This window comes from Copidosoma floridanum, unplaced genomic scaffold (assembly GCF_036245765.1).
Source record: "Copidosoma floridanum isolate Cflo_tuat_1 unplaced genomic scaffold, Cflo_Japanese_pri ptg000012l, whole genome shotgun sequence".
Classification (NCBI taxonomy): Eukaryota; Metazoa; Arthropoda; class Insecta; order Hymenoptera; family Encyrtidae; genus Copidosoma; species Copidosoma floridanum.
The window spans coordinates 5,096,517-5,114,747 of NW_028321889.1; the positions used below are offsets into that span (position 1 = coordinate 5,096,517).

The following is an 18,231-nucleotide window of genomic DNA, read 5'->3' on the forward strand; positions in this document are numbered from 1 at the left end:
TAAGAACTTTCACAAAAAACTGAACAAAATATGCAAATAATTTTGAGGAAAAAAAAAAAAAAAAAAAAACAGGTACCAAAAAAGCATTAAAGCTTAAAGAAAAAAAAACGGAAGAAAAATGTAGCTATCATATATAAATTGAAACAAAAAAGAAGAAGAACCTTATTTCGAAGACGAAAACTTTGCCAAAGCTAAGAGTGTGTGTGTATGTTTATATATAGCACAAACAAACGACGCCTTGTGCGTCTCAGCGCTTTTGAACGCACGCAAAGTGTCGATGCCCTCTGGGTATATAAAATATATACAGGTACGTTTTGCACTGCTGCAGCCCCGTACACTTACAATTTTAATACCCACTGTGTATATCCTTAGCCTGTTCAGCTATTATTATTTTTTTTTTGTTCTATTATTTTAAGCGTGCTATCGCGTAATTTATCTTCAAGATTTGACTGACTTCGGTGCATTTTATGCAAAAATGAAACTTTTTTGCATGTGCGGTACGACTATTGCAGAAGAAAAGAGTATGAATTTGCACAACGTGCATGAAGTCACTCACTCTTGCAGTTTTTTTCGATACCTTAATTTCTTCGTACTGAATATCTTTTGGTATTTTTCATGTGTTTATTTATTTTTTACTGTTATTATTTTTTTTTTTTTTTCGCTAGTTACGTTATACGCACTTCATATTTTTATAGGCATTTATAAATGTTATCCCTTATAATTATTTTATTATTTAGTAAGCATATACCACACTACTTTTTTGTACAAAATTTTTGTTGTGTTTTTTTTCACATTTTTTCATCTTTGCAAACAATCGTGCTACATCTTACGTATACACATTTTATGTTACCATAAATTTTGTATGTTTTTTTTTAAATAACTTTTTTTGCAAATAAATAGATAATGATCAAAAAAATTTTTTTTATTTTAGAGACATTATCGGTATATTTCGTATATAGTTTAATGTCATATGGAATTAAAACAAATTTTTCTCTTTATTAGAAAAATGTATTTATAGTTTCTCATACGCATGTAGTAATGTTTTTTATGTAAAATAATACCGTTAAATTCCTTAAATTAACTTTTATTTACTGATTGTGGTAATGAATAAATAAATAAAAGTGTTAAGGCAAGAAAATAACTTTGAAAAAAGAAAAATTACAATGAAAATTAATAGTTGATATGACAACCCTTTCGAGATCTTTAATAATTATTATTCAAACCTCGGACGTGTAAAATGTCAAATTTAATAACTTTGGACAAAGAACTAAATATTGTTGATTTCTTCGATGTGAGGGAATGAATGAAACCCATTTTTCGTATAAAAATAAAAACTTGTACTTTATCGAGATCTCCATCTGTCCCCGACTTTTCAGGGACCTCAATCGTCGACTTGATAACTCATCTGTGAAAACCCGACTTTTTCAAGTCTCGGTTCTAAAAAAAAAAAAAAAAAATTCTCTTCAGTAAAATCCATCACAAATAAATACCCAGTTATCCTCAAGATTCGTATCAACTTTGTCAAGTTAATAATACGTGCTTATCCATGCACCGCAAGATCGACTCGGACAATATTTTCATGATAACAATACATTCCCAGTGTACGTAAGCGAGAGGGTAAAAATAAAAGAAAATACAATTCAAACTTGGTGACGCACCAAAAACCCGCTAATCCAATATCAATAACGGTATATTACCGATACGTTAACACCACGCTCCTCCGGTCCCTCGTGCAGGGCCGGTAACGTCCATTTGTCCCCATTACAGAGTCACCCATCCCAGATCCCTCGTAAGCCCCTCTACACATTCAATACCCTTTTTCATACACCCGTTAAAAATATATATATATATATATACCAATGAAACAACTCTCGCGTGCCACGAGCACATGGAAAGTACACTTACAAACACGTCAGATGGAATCGCGCAGCAAAATTTCAGGAGACGAAACAAAGGGAAGCCATACACACTGATCAACCCTTCTCGAGTAATATTGTATGGATATGAAGTTATAGCAAGGGGGTAATGTTCCAAGAGGGAAAAAAAAAAAAAAAAAATGGGTAGGTGGGCGATTGTTGCCGCTGACGTGCGTGAGGGGGCCATTTATTTGCCGGGCGAGCATGCAAATCTCTCCGAGCCGGTATACGTACGGGCGTCCAAGCGGGTCAGCGGGTCAGTGTACACACGAGGAGTTTCTCTTGGGGTACTTTTGGTTTATGCTATACATATTTGTATGTATTTGGATGTACGTGTGCATGTGTAAGGAGTAAAAGGAACGACTGCTCCCCGGCTTGCTTGCTGTTATGTGTGTATTATAGCGAGAAAGTTATTGTTGGAGGGGACTTTTGTGGGTTGTATATACGAGGGGGTGCAATTTTTTTTTTCTCCTATACAAGTTTTAGTTTGTCGATCGAAGGAGCAAGGCGTGACATACTTTTTTTTTTTTTTTTTTTTTTTTTTGACGTAAAGTTATCGTCACTCAACGGATTGTATTGAAATTGGGTTTATCGTAAAGTTGTTTTTTTTTTTATCACAGTACAGGGACAGTACTTATCAAGGTGATCTTTTTAGGGTGGTCTGGAAATTTAAAGTAATACTGAGGGATGCGTCGGAAAAATAGAGAACGATGTTCAAAATTGTGCTTTTTTTTAATGATTACTATACCCTTTTTTTTTTTTTTTTTTCTTTTTTTTTACGTGAATTCAGCAGCAACAAATGAGAAAAAAGTATGACGAATTTCTTTGCCATCGTAAAATACAATGGCATCGATTCAAAGTTTTACATGGGACGATATAATGTACTTGCGTTTTCAATTAAAACCTAATGGTCATCACGACTGCAAGCAGTATAAATCGACCGTCACTTGCAGAGATAGATTTTTGGGCTGCCTTTTACTTCAACGTACGTCCTTGACACGAATAACCATTATTTGAATTTCAATTACAGCCTAATACACGACTTGCCCTATTAAACGCAGTAAACAAGTTGACGTGGCATTGTACAAGTAGATATATCCATTGCCCCGGAATCTTAATTTTACGTAGACTCGATATACACTATACGTGCTTCGCGCATACATATATTTTAATCATCAATAAGCATCTCACTTATCAAAAAAAAACAATATAATTTCGCTCACAATTTATAACTTATTTGTAACAATAACAAAATAAACACAAATGAGTCGTAATTTAAAAATAATTTTTTTCTTTTTCAAATATGTATCGTGCACTACGACCATTAAAAAATCATAAATTATTGATTTTGTATTACGCTGGATTTGATTCCACATTAACTTTAATCAAATAAACATATTTGTAATTTTGTTTGTTATACAAGGACAAACGTAATGGTAATGTATTCCAGATCGTATATTACAAACTTATTTTATGCAACTATATTTCATTGCGATTAATTTTTAGAAAATCCCACCAAAAAAACCATGTGATATCCTAACTAATCACACGACTACTAAAGACTTCTGTCACGTGGACATTAGTATTTCAAGAAAATTATTTCGATTGGATTGACAGCGTTGATTGAAGAATTTATTTAGAAATGTAAGATTTCACTCATAGAGACTTTATTAAATTTTACGTGGTAATCTATCTTAACATTATTGAAAATTTCATTGTATTCTAAAGAACTAACTTAGGGATGAGCCAAGAACTATTGTAGTCTTTTTCAGATAATCAATTGGCTTTTTAAAATTGGTTTGTAAGTTTATACAATTTATTTTTGGAATGTATTCAACACACATATTATATCTTTTTAAAATTTAGAAATAGAATTATTTTTTTTATACATTCAACTGACGCGTTCATACGATTCTCTTAGCGCACTGTATACAAGTATTTCTCACGTACTTGTGGTAAAAAAATTAACATCTTCCAACTCTAACGGAAGATTTATTTCTTAATGACGAAAAAATTTCAGAAGCTTATATAATTATTTGCATTACCTACGTCATTTTCTTTCACGTTTCGCAGCGTCCAATAAGAATCTTTCGGAAGATAATTGTACCGAGGAAACAATGTTGATGTTTGTTAATTAAACGCGTGTAATTGCGATAACATTAGCGGTTAAGCAACGTGGCTGATACAATATACAAATCGATTGGCAAACATGTTGAAAGCGACTTTTTTAATGATTATTTGTTTGATTGCATTTTACGTAACCGGAAAATATACTTCGCTTATTGTTGTTAAACAACAAAGAAGATTGATGTACTTGTGAAAAAAACTACATTGACGTACGAGATCACTTTATTATTTCAAAGAATGTCAAAATGTCAAAAACGATTTGTGACTCCATCTCTCGAAGATTACAAATTTTTCCAAAGAAGTCACGCGCAATCAAACCCATTTTATTCGAGATTTCGGTCGACCTGAGCGGATCACGTCGTTTTTTAACAGCAGGGAATTTCAATAGCGGACGTTCAAATAAAGTAATCGAGTTTTCCACGTGAGGGAAATTTTCAGGAACAACAATTAACAATTCAATTGAGCAAAACACGATATATGCTACAAACGTCACCAAAAGCAACTTGGCAGCGGTGGGATTCGAACCCACGCCTCCGAAGAGACTGGTGCCTTAAACCAGCGCCTTAGACCGCTCGGCCACGCTACCGCTGGTCAAATGAGCGATTACGCGGCAAACACACGTGAGATCTCCACGTCTAATTCGTCTATTTACGATACGAAAAAAAATTTCAAACCTACAATGTATATTTTGGGGCCCATGTTTAAGCATATTTATGTGCACGGGCACGCGAGTTGCCTAATTTTCTAGTTTATATAAGTACATGTACCAAAATGTCAAACTTGAATGTTTGCCTCAATGCAGCACACGTTATGAATTAATTTTGCGCAAACTACAGCTTACCAACAAAAATTTTTGTAATCAAGTGGTAACTGGTACATAAATCCTCGCAAAGTACATTTTCGAAAATTAAAAAAAAAAACAATCAATCGATGGAAAATTATAAATACGAAAAGTTCGGTAAAAAATTGAAAAACAACACATATTTCAATAAAATATGGCAGTATAGTTTTGTTTATGGTGAATAATTTAGTAATTGTGCCTTGAATGCAAAAACTGAGTCATCGCATTTATTTGCTTTTCTTCAATGTTTATCAAATCGAAAATTAAACATTTGAACACAAGCGTTCTCCGTCAATGATTTTTCTTATCCGTTTGTACAAATTTATCGTAAACCTGATGATGCTTGTGATATTTCAGTGAAATGATCAAGGATTGTTGAAAAAAATCTCATACTACTTTCTTTTATTTCAAAACTCAAGGAAACCCTACGTTATTACAATTATTGTTGTTAAAACACTATATTCATCGCAATGCTTATACGAAATACAAAATTAACTACATAAATAAAAATTTTAAAAATGTGCAAAAACTTGTGGTGAAACGTACGTTTATCATCCACAGGGCACATAACTTAAAGTAAAAAAAAAAATAAAAACTTTTACAACAAACGACGAAAATTATTTTCACGAGACAAAATACGACGGACCCGCATTAAGCATCGCATTACGATCAACGGCCTCGTTTTATTTTCATGAAAATGTCGCATCACTCATTAATACTTTTGAAACGGAAGTATAGTATACACTTGGCGAACCCAAATATGTAACAATGCATATTTACGAAAACACGCGGATACCTTATACAAAAGCCATTTCATGAAAAAGTAACAAGATTCTCAAATCCACGGCAACTGACTTCCGTGACAATTGCGGCCCCGCTGTTATAACGTGACACGTCGCGGTTTCGTGATCGTCCAACTTTTTTTTCTTTTTTTTTTTTTTTTTTTCATCGAGGAATGTAACATTCATCATCTGGAAATAACGCATTCACATCCGTTCACCTTACGAAATGTCATTCCTGCATTTTTTGTGGTGTGTATATTATACTACATGCACATTTGGATAGGTGGGGTATAGTGATTTTTCTGCGATTCGTTGCTACATTTTTTTTTTTTTTTTTTTTTAGAACAGAGAATTGACGAGAGTTGTCGTGCAACGGGCTCGTTATTGCGCCTAGACTAGACGTTCGATCGTCTTTTTTTGCCATTGAACTTTTGATACATTTTTTCTCTCGTATCTAATAATATTAATTGCGATTGCATAGGTATTTTATATTATATACATAATACACATTTTTGTAACACCTCGGTAGAAAGTGGAATTCCTATAGCCAAAAGGAAGTATATATAATGTCGCATGTCCTGCATAATTTTTTTCTTCTTCTAATGATGCTTCAAATATTTATTTTAACATCGTTCGGGTGGATGAGATTTTTTTATAAAATAAAAACTCGCCCCGTTACAGTATACGATTGGTCAAACGGATCTTGGTGTATTAGCATATTTTTATCACAATTAATGTTTACCACGCAAAAGTTTTGTAAAAAACCATCAGTCATATTTTCCCTGCTATTTGACATCGATGAAAAAAAAAAAAATAGATAAATAAATAAGAAATTGGTCACAACGTATAGTTAAAAGTGCGTACTTACAAGGTAATAGTTGTTAAGAAAATTTCCAACGTTGATTACGTTGGATTGCAACTATACATGACAAGTGCGATTATCCTATATTTTCATCTTCTTTTTATTCGTACGAATTTAAGTACAGAAATATCATATAGGTAAGTAAAACGCGCGTGACTTCTTTCTCGTTCGTGGGGCTAAAGCGAAAGTCAATCTTTTCGTGTATAAAAACATACAGCTATATATTAATATGCATACTTGGAACTTACGAGTCGGAGATCGATGTCCCTTGGGTTTATATCTATGCTCACCCAAACGCGTATTCGGTTTCCGTCCTTCTGCCCTTCCTTCCTTTACTGGATGAGGTTTATATGCTTGTGACATCGCAAGCAGCCAGGATACTTAGTTTGACTCTCGCGCTCGTGCAGGCATGCAATTTTTCTCTGGAAAAAACTCGGAGTGAAGTGGAATAGAGACAAAAACTTGGTTTTTTTAATATTATTTTTTTGTTTGTTTGTTTTTGTTTTTTTTTAATGCTTTTCCTTTATTTTCTTCGTAAGGTTTCAAAGTGATCAACAAATAAAATTTCGTACCGTTTGTGACACGTAGCAGTATTGGACTGTGCGCAGGAAGTAACGATGCGAAAACAGGGAAGGTACATCTATGTTACCACAAATCAAAGCTGTATCCATTATTATAAATATTTTATCTAATATTGTCTAATACGAAATTCCTCGAAAAACAATGACGTTTCTTGTGGAAGGTTTTTCAAGTGTCTCCAGCGGGTGCCGTTAAAAGAGAACTGTTTATCCGTTAAACGTAACCGAAACGATGTTTTATAACCAAGTCATTGAGCCAAAAAAAAGATGCAACAAGTAAATTAAACTGTAATAATTATTTGCACCTCCTAAAAGTGTAATATTAATAATCAAACTCCCCTGAAATAAAATCGGCATAAAATGGTAAAAATTGACACGTAAAGTATAAAAAAAAAAAATAATCAAAAACAAAAAACTCCCAAAAGTTATAAATACAAAATAAAAAAAAGAAAAACAACCTTAACCATTATGAAAACTAACACACAAAAACCAGTCCGCTAGTGGTGACGCATTAATTAAAAGTAACCCCTGTAAAACCCCCGATAACCCTTGACAACGACAAAACCCCGCAAGTAGACGGCACAAGTCGGAGCGCCAGAACCAGCAAACGACAGCGACACGAGAAACAGCATCGACAAACAACCGAAGCATCAGCAACAACAACAGAGCATCATCGGACAGTGAGGTAGCACAGGGCGCCGGGGGCGCCTGGGCGAGGGAAAAATGTCACTTTCACGAGGGCGTGGACGTGGACCAGTTGGCGCGCTACCGGCGCAGGCGGATCGAGGTGCCCCGGGCCAAGCATGGACTGGACATTGGGATTACACCACAGTTGGAGGAGGAGGAAGAGCAGAAACGGAAAGAGGACGAGAAGGAAAAGGAAATAAAGGAGGACGAGGACGAGAAAGTGAGGAGACGGGTTACCGAGTATAGGCTCGCCTTCAGGGCCACGAGCACCGATGATGTCTTCCGGGCTAGTCGGGTGAGTGTAGAATTTGTTTTCTTATCATTTTGTGCAAGTCAATTTAATGCAAAAACCAAATAGTAGCCGTGTCATTTTTTTTTTTTTTTTTGCTTCTATTGGTATTGTACGTTACGTGTTTTTAAACTTTTAAGCCGTTCGAATTCAAGTATTTGAATTTTCTTTGTATTTTTTTTTTTTTTTTTTATTGGGTAAAACCAAGAGAAATCCTAATGCTCTTTCTCAACTGTTATTCCTCGATTTTTCGCACCTATTAAATAATATTCTTAAGGACGTTCATACAGACGTCGTTGCTAAATTTTGTGGTTTCACAGCGCACAATGACCGTTTAAATCAACAATTTTCCACGCAAAGATTTCTCAAAAAAGTTTCCTTTCCCTATCAGTCTTTAATGAATCGGGTGCGATCGGCAATCAATCAACCGAACGTTACATAAGCTTCAACTGTATTAATATATATATACATTTCTGATAACTTGGGTTGGAGTATACATACACTATGTAATTTTGTCACGTGTATTATGATGTATATAAAAAATCAAAACCCCCGCACCCAGGAAACTACGCCGAGACCAAAGAGTCAACTCGACAACGTAGACGACGACTCGTTAGTGGATCCACGGGCTTCCTACAACGCACCGTTAACCAGCGAGACAACCGAGCCAGCAAATGCCGATCATCAGGACAACGGGGCCTCGCACTTTGCATCCCAAAAATCTCAAACTAGACTCGATTTCGACAAAATCGCCGAAATGGGCTCCGACGTTTACAGAAGACAAGCGCCCATAAGACGGTCAGTGCACTCCCATCCATAACAGCTCTCGAATCATTCTATAATACACGCATTTACATAACGAGGAACAAAAGCCTCAAGTGCATGTAACATATATATATATATATATACATGTAATGATGTACGTATACACATGCAGTCCCACGACTCTGCGGTACGAGGGTGACTTCTACTCGGGCACGGAGTACTCGACGCTGTTCGTCACCTACCCGGGTAACCACCGTTCCGAGCTCCGGCGTAGAGGGACGTCACTGCGAATGGAAGGGGATTTCGAGGGGCGCACCGAAAATAACGACTCGTTCAAAGAGTGGCCCGTGACCCGGCGTCCGCGGCCCGATCGTGGGACGCGCTTGAGCTCGAGTTTGAGGCTCGAGGGCGATGTCGAGGCCAGGACCGAGTGCAGGGCGCAGTACGTGCCGTTCGTGGGCGCGAGGAGACCGGAGCTGCTCAAACGCTCGTCCCAGCTGAGGATCGAGGGTGACGATAGATCCTGGACGCCCGAGTACGCCGATCTCTTCAGGGGATTCGATTTTTTTGGTAAAACCATGTCACTATTTTTTTTTTTTTTTTTTTTTTTTTTTTTTTTTTTTTTATGGTGGTTCTTCTCTTTTATTCTGTTTTGAGGGGCTTGCGTGTGGAAAACGCGAAAATTCGTATACGTTTTGTATGGTAACTATACTTTGTTGGTGGCACTGTGTGTAGAAATGCTATAAAAATCAGGTGCGTACAATTTATTATTTCATGATAGCGGATGAGTAAAATAAATATTGGACTTTTTAAAGGTGTTCTGTAAAGTAAGACATTTGTTTTTTTTTTCCTTTAAAGTGTATTTGCATCCTTTATGCTGGAAAAAAAGTTTAAGTTCCATGTTACAAGTAGTATCGAAAAAGAATTTTTATTTTAAAAAGTTGAAAAAGTATCCGTTACCAAGTCTCATGGGTACAAAGAGCCTATACTTCGCGCCTATACTGGTGAAAATCGAAGGTCTTCACTGTGAGTGTCATGATAATTTACTCGGGGACGTACGTGTATGTACGTAAGTTATTTTTTCGGGGTCGAAGAGTAGAGTAGAACTACCATTTTATATATAACTACTACTTTGTATAAAGTTGTGTGTTAATATTGATGAGCCTATACTATTATACCATTTATGTACGTCGTTTTGGATGAGATGTTATGATTTTTTTTTTTTTTAACTTATTCCAGATAATTATGAAAAATTATTTCAGTAAGTTGTAGAAGTAGTTAATTATTGTACACATGTATAACCCATTATTATCTATCAATGTAATTTATGAAGAAATTTTGATTATTTAAAAACGCAATGTAATGGATTTTATGATACTTTAAGGTTTTGGAATACTTCGCTTAACTGGACGGTAATGAAAAAAGAAAAAAAAAGAAAAAAAAAAAAAAATGTAAAGAGCTCACTTTTCTCGATTTTAAAAACGAAACTCACTCATCATCGACTGCTTTAACGTCTTGACGAGCATTTAATTTACCATATCAGCCTTATCGTCGCTGCACGCTGTTATATAATGTTACCACATCACTTGCAAGTGAATGAATTTTCGTGCATCCTTGTCCGAGCATGCTATTCAACTATTTAGTGTACAACGTATTAATTGCCATTGTCAATTAATTTAAAACGTTGCATCAAGGGGAGAAAAAATATATACTGGCCTCTGAAATGCAATCTACTTTACCGACATTTTGGAGATTTTTTTATTATTTTAATCATACAATTGATTTGTAAATTTTAACAAAACACTAAAAAGTTTGTTTTTCATCTACTTAATTTTTTTAAACCATAGGCTTTGCAGCGGTCCAATAAAGCGAACATGCTATTATTATTGGATGTTGCTTCTAGTTTTGTGTCATTTGATAACATTTAATGAGAAAAAACACTTTGTCGGTAAGGTAGAGCACCTTTGGATATTTTCAATCCCCTATAAGTCAGGATACATTTTTTTGTTGACAAAAACTAAAAAAAAAAAAGTTTCTCAACCCCGTTTTCGCAGATCGTCCAAAACGGAAAATGCCAGTACCGAACCTACGGCCGGACGGCGGGTTTTACGATCAAACGGAGTCCAAGACATTTTTCACTGACCCGCGAGTCAAGGAAATCGAGCTGATGAAGGCCGAGGAGGAGCGCAAGAAGATGGAAACGGAGGAGATGCCGAAGAAACGGGCCAACGACGAGGAAGACCAAGAGGAGGAGGAGGAGGAAAGGGCTCGACTGAAGAAGGAGAGCGAAATGAGGATGCTGGTGTCGAAACTCGAGGACCTCAAAGGACCGCAGCTCGAGATACCGGAGTACAAGGCCGCATACAAGGTATACCTCATGAAATCGCTCATTTGTCTCGAAACTATATGCGTTGGAACCTGCGATTAGTATTTCCATCAAAATAAAAATAAATACTCGAGTTCTGTTGTTTCTACTTACCTACAGTTATTATATATCATCCGGCACTTTTAACGGGGATGATAACAACAATTGTTTTTTAAAAATAAAAAACAGACTATCATTAGAAATGATGCACATGAAAATAGATTACAGCATGAAAAAGAAGAAGAAATGAATATTTACGTGGTAAATATTCATTGCTATTATAATATTGTGTTACGTAGGATAAAGAAACTGGTAAGGAGGTGCGTCACGAAAAGAACTCAACTCGTTGGTCAATTATTTATTGGCTTCTTAGAGGCAGAGGCATGTGTGTTTCGCGCGGTGTTTTCAACTTATCGTTCGGTCTCTTGTCACTTTCTGTAGTTTCTGTAGTTCTGTAGTTTCTGTTGTTCATGGGTGAACAATAATGAAAAAAAAAAATCATTTTAAAAACTTCACAAAAAAAATGACTCATTAACAAAGAAAAATTTTCTTTTTTCTAGTGTGGCGTACGTTTATATGATTTTTTTTTTTCAAATAATTCAGTAAAAATGTTGTTATTATTTTTTTTAAATGCTACCGAAGTCGAACAACTGTTAAAATTAACATCACCCCCATTAAACATGAATGATCTCTATAAAATGTAATATTTCACGTGTATTAAACAACTAGCAAAATCGAGGTATCTATACGTATGTTGATATTTTGTTTCAAGTACGCTTCATCGTGTATTTTATAACAAAAGTGTACAACGTATTATGGTCTGATAATAAGCTACTGGCACCCGTACACGCAAAGAGAAAAAAAAACTACTGAAAGAAATATGCATGTTTGTAGTTCCGAACCGCAAATTCGGTTGTAAAAACTAGTCGAAAAACATCGCAATGCCAATACTTTGGAAAAAAAAAAAAAGAAAAAAAAAATCCCCAAACAATGTGCACATTTTTTCCCAAGGAATTCCCGCGCGAGCGAGCAAAACTAGCCAAGCCGGGCAACGAGATCGGCCTGTCGGACGGCAGCAAGGTGCCGAACCTGTCGCCCCGGCACTTTACGAGTAAAATCGACCAGGACCCCGAGTACAAGTCCATGTACGTCGAGCACCGGCCCCGGGAGCCACCACCCCGAGGGCTACCCTCCCGACGACCCTCGGCTTCGTCCTCCTCGGTGAACAACAGCCCGTTCGGCTTTCACTACCGCAGATCCCGTTTCGGCGAGCCAGCGCGGCAGCAACCCTTGACGGAGATACGCTCGCAGTACGTCGATTATGGCCCGGTGCCCCGCACGGAGACCTTGCGCGCGCCGGCCAATCTGAGGTGAGGGAGATTTTTCTGTTCGGCTGGTGGAAGATGAAGGGATCGGGTGTGATGTTAAACACATTATATAGAGACAGGGCAGATTTTAACAGGGGTACATTCTTTTCTCACAATTTTTTTTTTTTTTTTTTTTTTTTTTCTCTATTTGTGTATTAACTGTAGGTGTCTTTTTATTCTCGAATAGTTTAAACTAGTTAAGCAGTTTTTTTTTTTTTTGTTTTTTATCATTTTTTTTTTTCTATTCCGTAATTTAGGAGTTATTGATGAAAAAAAGCTTTATTTTGGTGGCACATATTTTCATGATGAAATTTCCAAAAATTATTAGATTATCTTCGAGAAAAGTAATATTTTTTTTTTCCATTGACTTAATAAAACTAAAATTTTGTTGATACATGAGATTTGCGGTGTATGACGTATATTTTATTTAATTTCGTTTTTTAGCCATATGTTGGTTATTGGGTTGTTGTTTTCTGTAAAAAAAAAAAAAAAAAAAAAAGAAAGGATTTATGTATACGAGACACAATATTTTTGTCAACTCAGAACTTTGCGAGTTTTTTTAAGTACTGAAATCGGCTAACTAAAATTTAGTGTAAATCCAATTAAATATTTCTACGATAGTTCAAACTATAATATTTTTTCTCATTAATAAAGGTTTACTCGTAATGAAAAATTCACTCTTCTTTGTCTGGAAAAATTGTTCTTGAATTAAAAAAAAAAAAAAAGTTCGTTTTTTCGTGGTAATTCTAAATCCTTCGAATACCGTAACATTTTGGATGTTTGTAGCTACTTTGTAACATTGATTTGAAAAAAAGAAAAAACTCGCAAGGTTCCACCCTCCCTGTGATTAACGAAAACGAGACGCTCCCCTTCTCTCAAAAGATATCCCTTTGAATTTGACCCGAAGACTCGAAGGTAACCTTGACATGGAACCCGAGTATCGGACGGCTTTTCGCGACCACCGCAGCAGCAATCCCATCCAAGTGGCACCAGCACCGCCTCGACGTCGTAGCGATCGGAGTCTGAGCGCCAGTCGTCGTACCACCAATGGAAGTACCAAAATCATCAACAACAATAACAATAGCAATGGTAACAACAACAACAACAATTATTGGATCGACAACGACAACGGGGATCGCTTTGGTTCCGTTAACGCTGGTGATCAGCAGGACGCGTTCCAAGTCTTGCACACTAGACTGCACGAGGAGAGCGTCGTTGGCAAGCCACCTCCGTCCAACAGAAGGTAATTTTTTTTTTATTTATTTGTTTCCCTCGCCACCACTACGACTCACGCATATACCATCATAATGGAAGATCATAAGAAATGGCTCAATTTATTCCTTCTTTATTTTTTATTATAATTTAGCAACGTATACCGCAACAAATACATGCATATACCTGTACGCGGTGGTGGTTTGAGTAAAAAAAAAAAAATACATGCAGTTAAAAAAATAATAACAAAAACAATAAAAAATAATGGGAATTTATGTGAAAAGAATAAAAAAGAAGTATGCATTTTGCCCATTTAGTTTTATACGATCGGACAATTTTTTTTTTTTTGTTTTACCTCTTGTGTCACTCTAAATGTTGGGTGTTTTTAATGAAATGAAGCTAGATTCGCTTCTAGTTTTACTTTGGCTATTTTTATTTATAACCATCACATAACTCTTTGTAAAAATACCTTAATGCTTGAAGCTCACGGATCTGTGCATTTTAGAAATGATATTGAAAATTCTATTTTTTGAAGATTCTAATGCCGCGTAGGCACTTTTCCATGCTATTATTCCACAAGAGGCTACACTTGTTAAAAAGTGCATGGTAAATTTGACAAAATTGTCTCGTACTTGGTGCAAAAGATGTATTAAAAAATTCACACATCAAACACTTGGTTCTTTTTACTATGGAATTATCAACGTTATAATATTTTATACACAGGGTTATTTAAAATTTCATTTCTTCAAGTATCACCGGGTTAGACTAAACGATATAGAAACACGAGATAAGATAAAAATAACTTCGTAAAATGTGGTTAAGTAAAGTATTGTGTATGGTACTTATTTTTTTTATCAAATTTGTTTGTCATTTGAATTTTATTAATCAATGGGGTATACTTGTTAGTTCGTGCTGTTTCGATTAAACGATTCACTAAGTACACTACAAATTATCGTGATTTGCAGATTGCAGAGCCTATTGGGCACAGTTCTTAGAAATGGCTGCAAAATATAAAAAATAAAAATTATCGTGATTGAAATTAAATTCACTATTTCGGTAAAACTAATTTTTAAAAACTCCAATTTTGTGTGGCGAAAGGCGTCTCTAATTTTAACCCTCTTATGCCGCATAGAGCTTCACCCTGCCATGTGTTTCCGTGGTGTAGTGGTTATCACATCCGCCTAACACGCGGAAGGTCCCCGGTTCGATCCCGGGCGGAAACATTTTTGCAATTTTTTTCATTGCACATTCCAACTCGGAATCAATGTAACAAATATTCATTTCATAATTTTTTATCGTACCTGCGCATATAAATCGCTAACAATATATTTTTCTTAACAAATGTACTTGATGCATAAAACTATGTGCATTTATTGATAGGACTCTTGCGTAAAAAATTGCATTCGGATCGTGAAACAGATGATAAAAAAATATTGGACTCATCTTATTTTTACATAAACCAAAATTTCCGGAGATTGAATACATGAAAGTCCATCAGGAGTGGACGCCATACCTGTATAAAACCCATCCCTACAGGTGTATGACATTATACGTAAATTTAAAGTGCTCCATCAGATTGTTTGTTTATGTGAAAAAAAGAAAAACTGCGTGTCTAATACACTTTCTTCTGTATAAATATACATCACATACTAAATAATAGTAACAAAACCCTTAGCTCAATGTTCTTATGGCCTACTTATTTATTTACTCTTAAACTCTTTTAATATTTTCTATTCGATTTCGTAAGCGTTTCTTTTTTACTCTTTTCACGTACTTCGAATGGCCTCAAATAATATAACAACTACATGTGATGCTTAGGAACTCCCGATCGTCGCTGGCACGAGGCTCCCTAGACTCCGAGCGGCCTCGCGTACGCAATCGTTCGCCCAGCCCCATGTATTCTCGATTGCAACAACCGCCGTCGATCCGAACCGACGAAGACGAAGAGCCGATGCTTGCCCGGAATTTCCCTCGGCGCCGCAGTCGTAGGCTCTCGCCGAGCCTCCTCGTGCACCCGTCCAACAACCGCAGTCCTTCGCCCATCGTCCAAAAGGTGAGACTCATTTACGCCAGTTGGTTTCATTGAGAATACAAAGACTTTACGGTTTCGTACGTTTTTTTTTTTTTTTTTTTTTTTGTTTTAATTTTGACCATAGGTGTGTCATCGTCGTGAACAATCATTTTTAGAGAATACTTTGTTAACTGTGGATTATCTTGTTGTTTCGTTTGATAATACGTGTAAAGATTTTCTTGGTTTCCTTCAATGTTACTTACCTGGCAACCAAAGAGTACCACAGATGTACCCATCATTGGGTCTGTTGTTTCAACATTTTTGTTAACCCAAATGCACTAAAACATATGAAATAAATAGTAGATGACCTTGTATGACAGTACTTATAACTGTCACTGTACAAGAACCTATAATATTTTCATTTCTCATTGTTGTTATTATGTTTTCCGATGTCAAAGTTAAATATTTAAAAAAGTTCGCCTACACCTACTTCAAACGTTTGAAAAAGATGCTTCATCGACACCTCACGGGGTTTTTCCATAAAAAAGTAGTTATTCGCGAATCAAGTCGACCTATTTGGCTCGTTTTTCCAACTTCAATTAAAAACTCGAATCGACATGCATTCGTCGCTCACGTGGACTCAAAAAAAAAAAATTCGAAACGAATCAAAAAATTATCCAAAGATTTAAAAAACACCAAATTTTTTGCCATTTTTTTTCCCCCCCTCACAGTCAACCGAACGAGCCTACTCGCCGAGTTTCGCTAAAGAGCCGTCGGTGTCTTCTCGAGCCCAGCAGGCCTTCGTCGTCCTGGAGGATCTAGACGACGGGCCGGTGCGGCATCGAACGATCGATCGAAGCTACGACGCCGCTAGGCCGAGCAACGGGACTGCCAACAACATCAACATTAATAATAATACTAACGTTGGCGCGCCCTTATCCGGTATGACGCGAAACAGATCTCCGTCCAATTGGATGCCGCCGTGGTACGACAGCAGCACCAGTACCATTTGAAGGCTTTTTGGGGTACACGGCCTTGGTGGAGTTGGTTAGTCATTGTTTTGTCGTTTGACGGTTGTTGGCGAGAATATATTATGTTGGCTCGGGAGAAAATTAGCTTTCAACTCGAGAAATATAATACTGAAGATGTTATACTAGTAGGTATGTATTATGAAAGGGTGAACTTTTCAACAACAAATATATATGGAATCCAGGGTAGATGGATGAATATAACTGTCTGGAAGTATGTAGGTATACCTGTACTGAAATTTCGTAAAAATTTTTGGGAAAGCTTTTCGAACTAACTGCCCAGAAAAAGAGTGTAGTGTATAATTATGTAGACTATGTAATGATTGATGAATATTAGTTTTTCGATTCATTTGAATAAAGGTGATTTGACAAATTTTTATTCATAGAAAAAAATAAACAGACAGTAAGTAGATGTTACTCCCAGCGTCTATTGTGTTTTTAATTAGTTGATTTCAGTGAACTCCATGGATTTGTGGAGAGAGTATATTACGTTCGGAAAAATATGATCGGCGTTGGGTGTATAAGATGTATAATAATCAATACTATTTTAAAATACTCAGTACTGCCACAACATTTTACGATGATGCTACTCGCATTAGTCATGATACGTTTTTAATGAAGATGTAGAAAAAAAAAATTGTTAACTTTCGGCAAAAGGACAAAAATTAAATTTTAGATGATGGACATTACATAAGAAATAAGTAGATAAACATGCAGCGGGACGATTTTATAAAGAAACTGTTTTTAGCTAACAGTTAATTCACATATAATTGCTAGCAATTACGTCATTATGTTAGAGAATTTTATTTTCATCATTATCAAGCTCTACGTGTAACTTGAGGTTTAGCAAATTTATAAATTATTATAATAATCATGTTTCAAAATTTTGTTACTTATATATAACAAGTGATGTTTATGAGGATGTTGATTTATTAAATTTTTACAGTTTAGAACAGAAAAAACCTTTAATAAAAAAATAGATATAAATTATTTGCCAACATATAATTTTATGAATACATACTGAAATACTCATAATCAGTGAAAAATTAATGTAATTTAAAGTTAAAAAATGTATGATACTGCCGACTGAGAGTTAAGTATATCGCTACGCGTAAAATTATTATCGCGATATAAAAATAAAACTTAGTTCTTCCACAGATACTTAAAAATTTATTAAGAATATTAAAATTTAATCTAAAATTCTTAATAATTGTTTACATATATAAAGTTTTAAAAATCTCGTTCTAATATGTTAACATCAAAGTTTACGATAATTTTGTTATTATTATCAAATCATCAAACATGAGCCATTAAAAAACAAAAACATGACAAATTTATTCGCCATAAATGTATTTGTACTATAATTTTGTAGGTATTTTATGATAAAAATATATATATAAT

General features: G+C 35.5%; 1 protein-coding gene and 2 non-coding genes across 3 annotated transcripts; 2 read left to right on the forward strand and 1 right to left on the reverse strand.

The window, feature by feature from the left end:
• Window positions 1-4,547: 4,547 nt before the first annotated feature.
• Window positions 4,548-4,629, reverse strand: TRNAL-AAG (transfer RNA leucine (anticodon AAG)). The gene has a single exon. It is a non-coding gene; the product is annotated as a tRNA-Leu (tRNA).
• A 3,045-nt stretch (window positions 4,630-7,674) lies between these two features.
• LOC106637273 (uncharacterized) lies at window positions 7,675-16,815 on the forward strand (the record flags this gene model as incomplete). Its single annotated transcript, XM_089590482.1, has 8 exons — window positions 7,675-8,088; window positions 8,645-8,880; window positions 9,020-9,417; window positions 10,902-11,215; window positions 12,224-12,582; window positions 13,487-13,822; window positions 15,610-15,844; window positions 16,534-16,815. Coding segments are annotated over 8 exons (2,574 nt in total), but the record flags the coding sequence as incomplete, so codon positions are not given.
• TRNAV-AAC (transfer RNA valine (anticodon AAC)) lies at window positions 14,942-15,014 on the forward strand. Its single transcript has one exon. It is a non-coding gene; the product is annotated as a tRNA-Val (tRNA).
• Window positions 16,816-18,231: the final 1,416 nt, after the last annotated feature.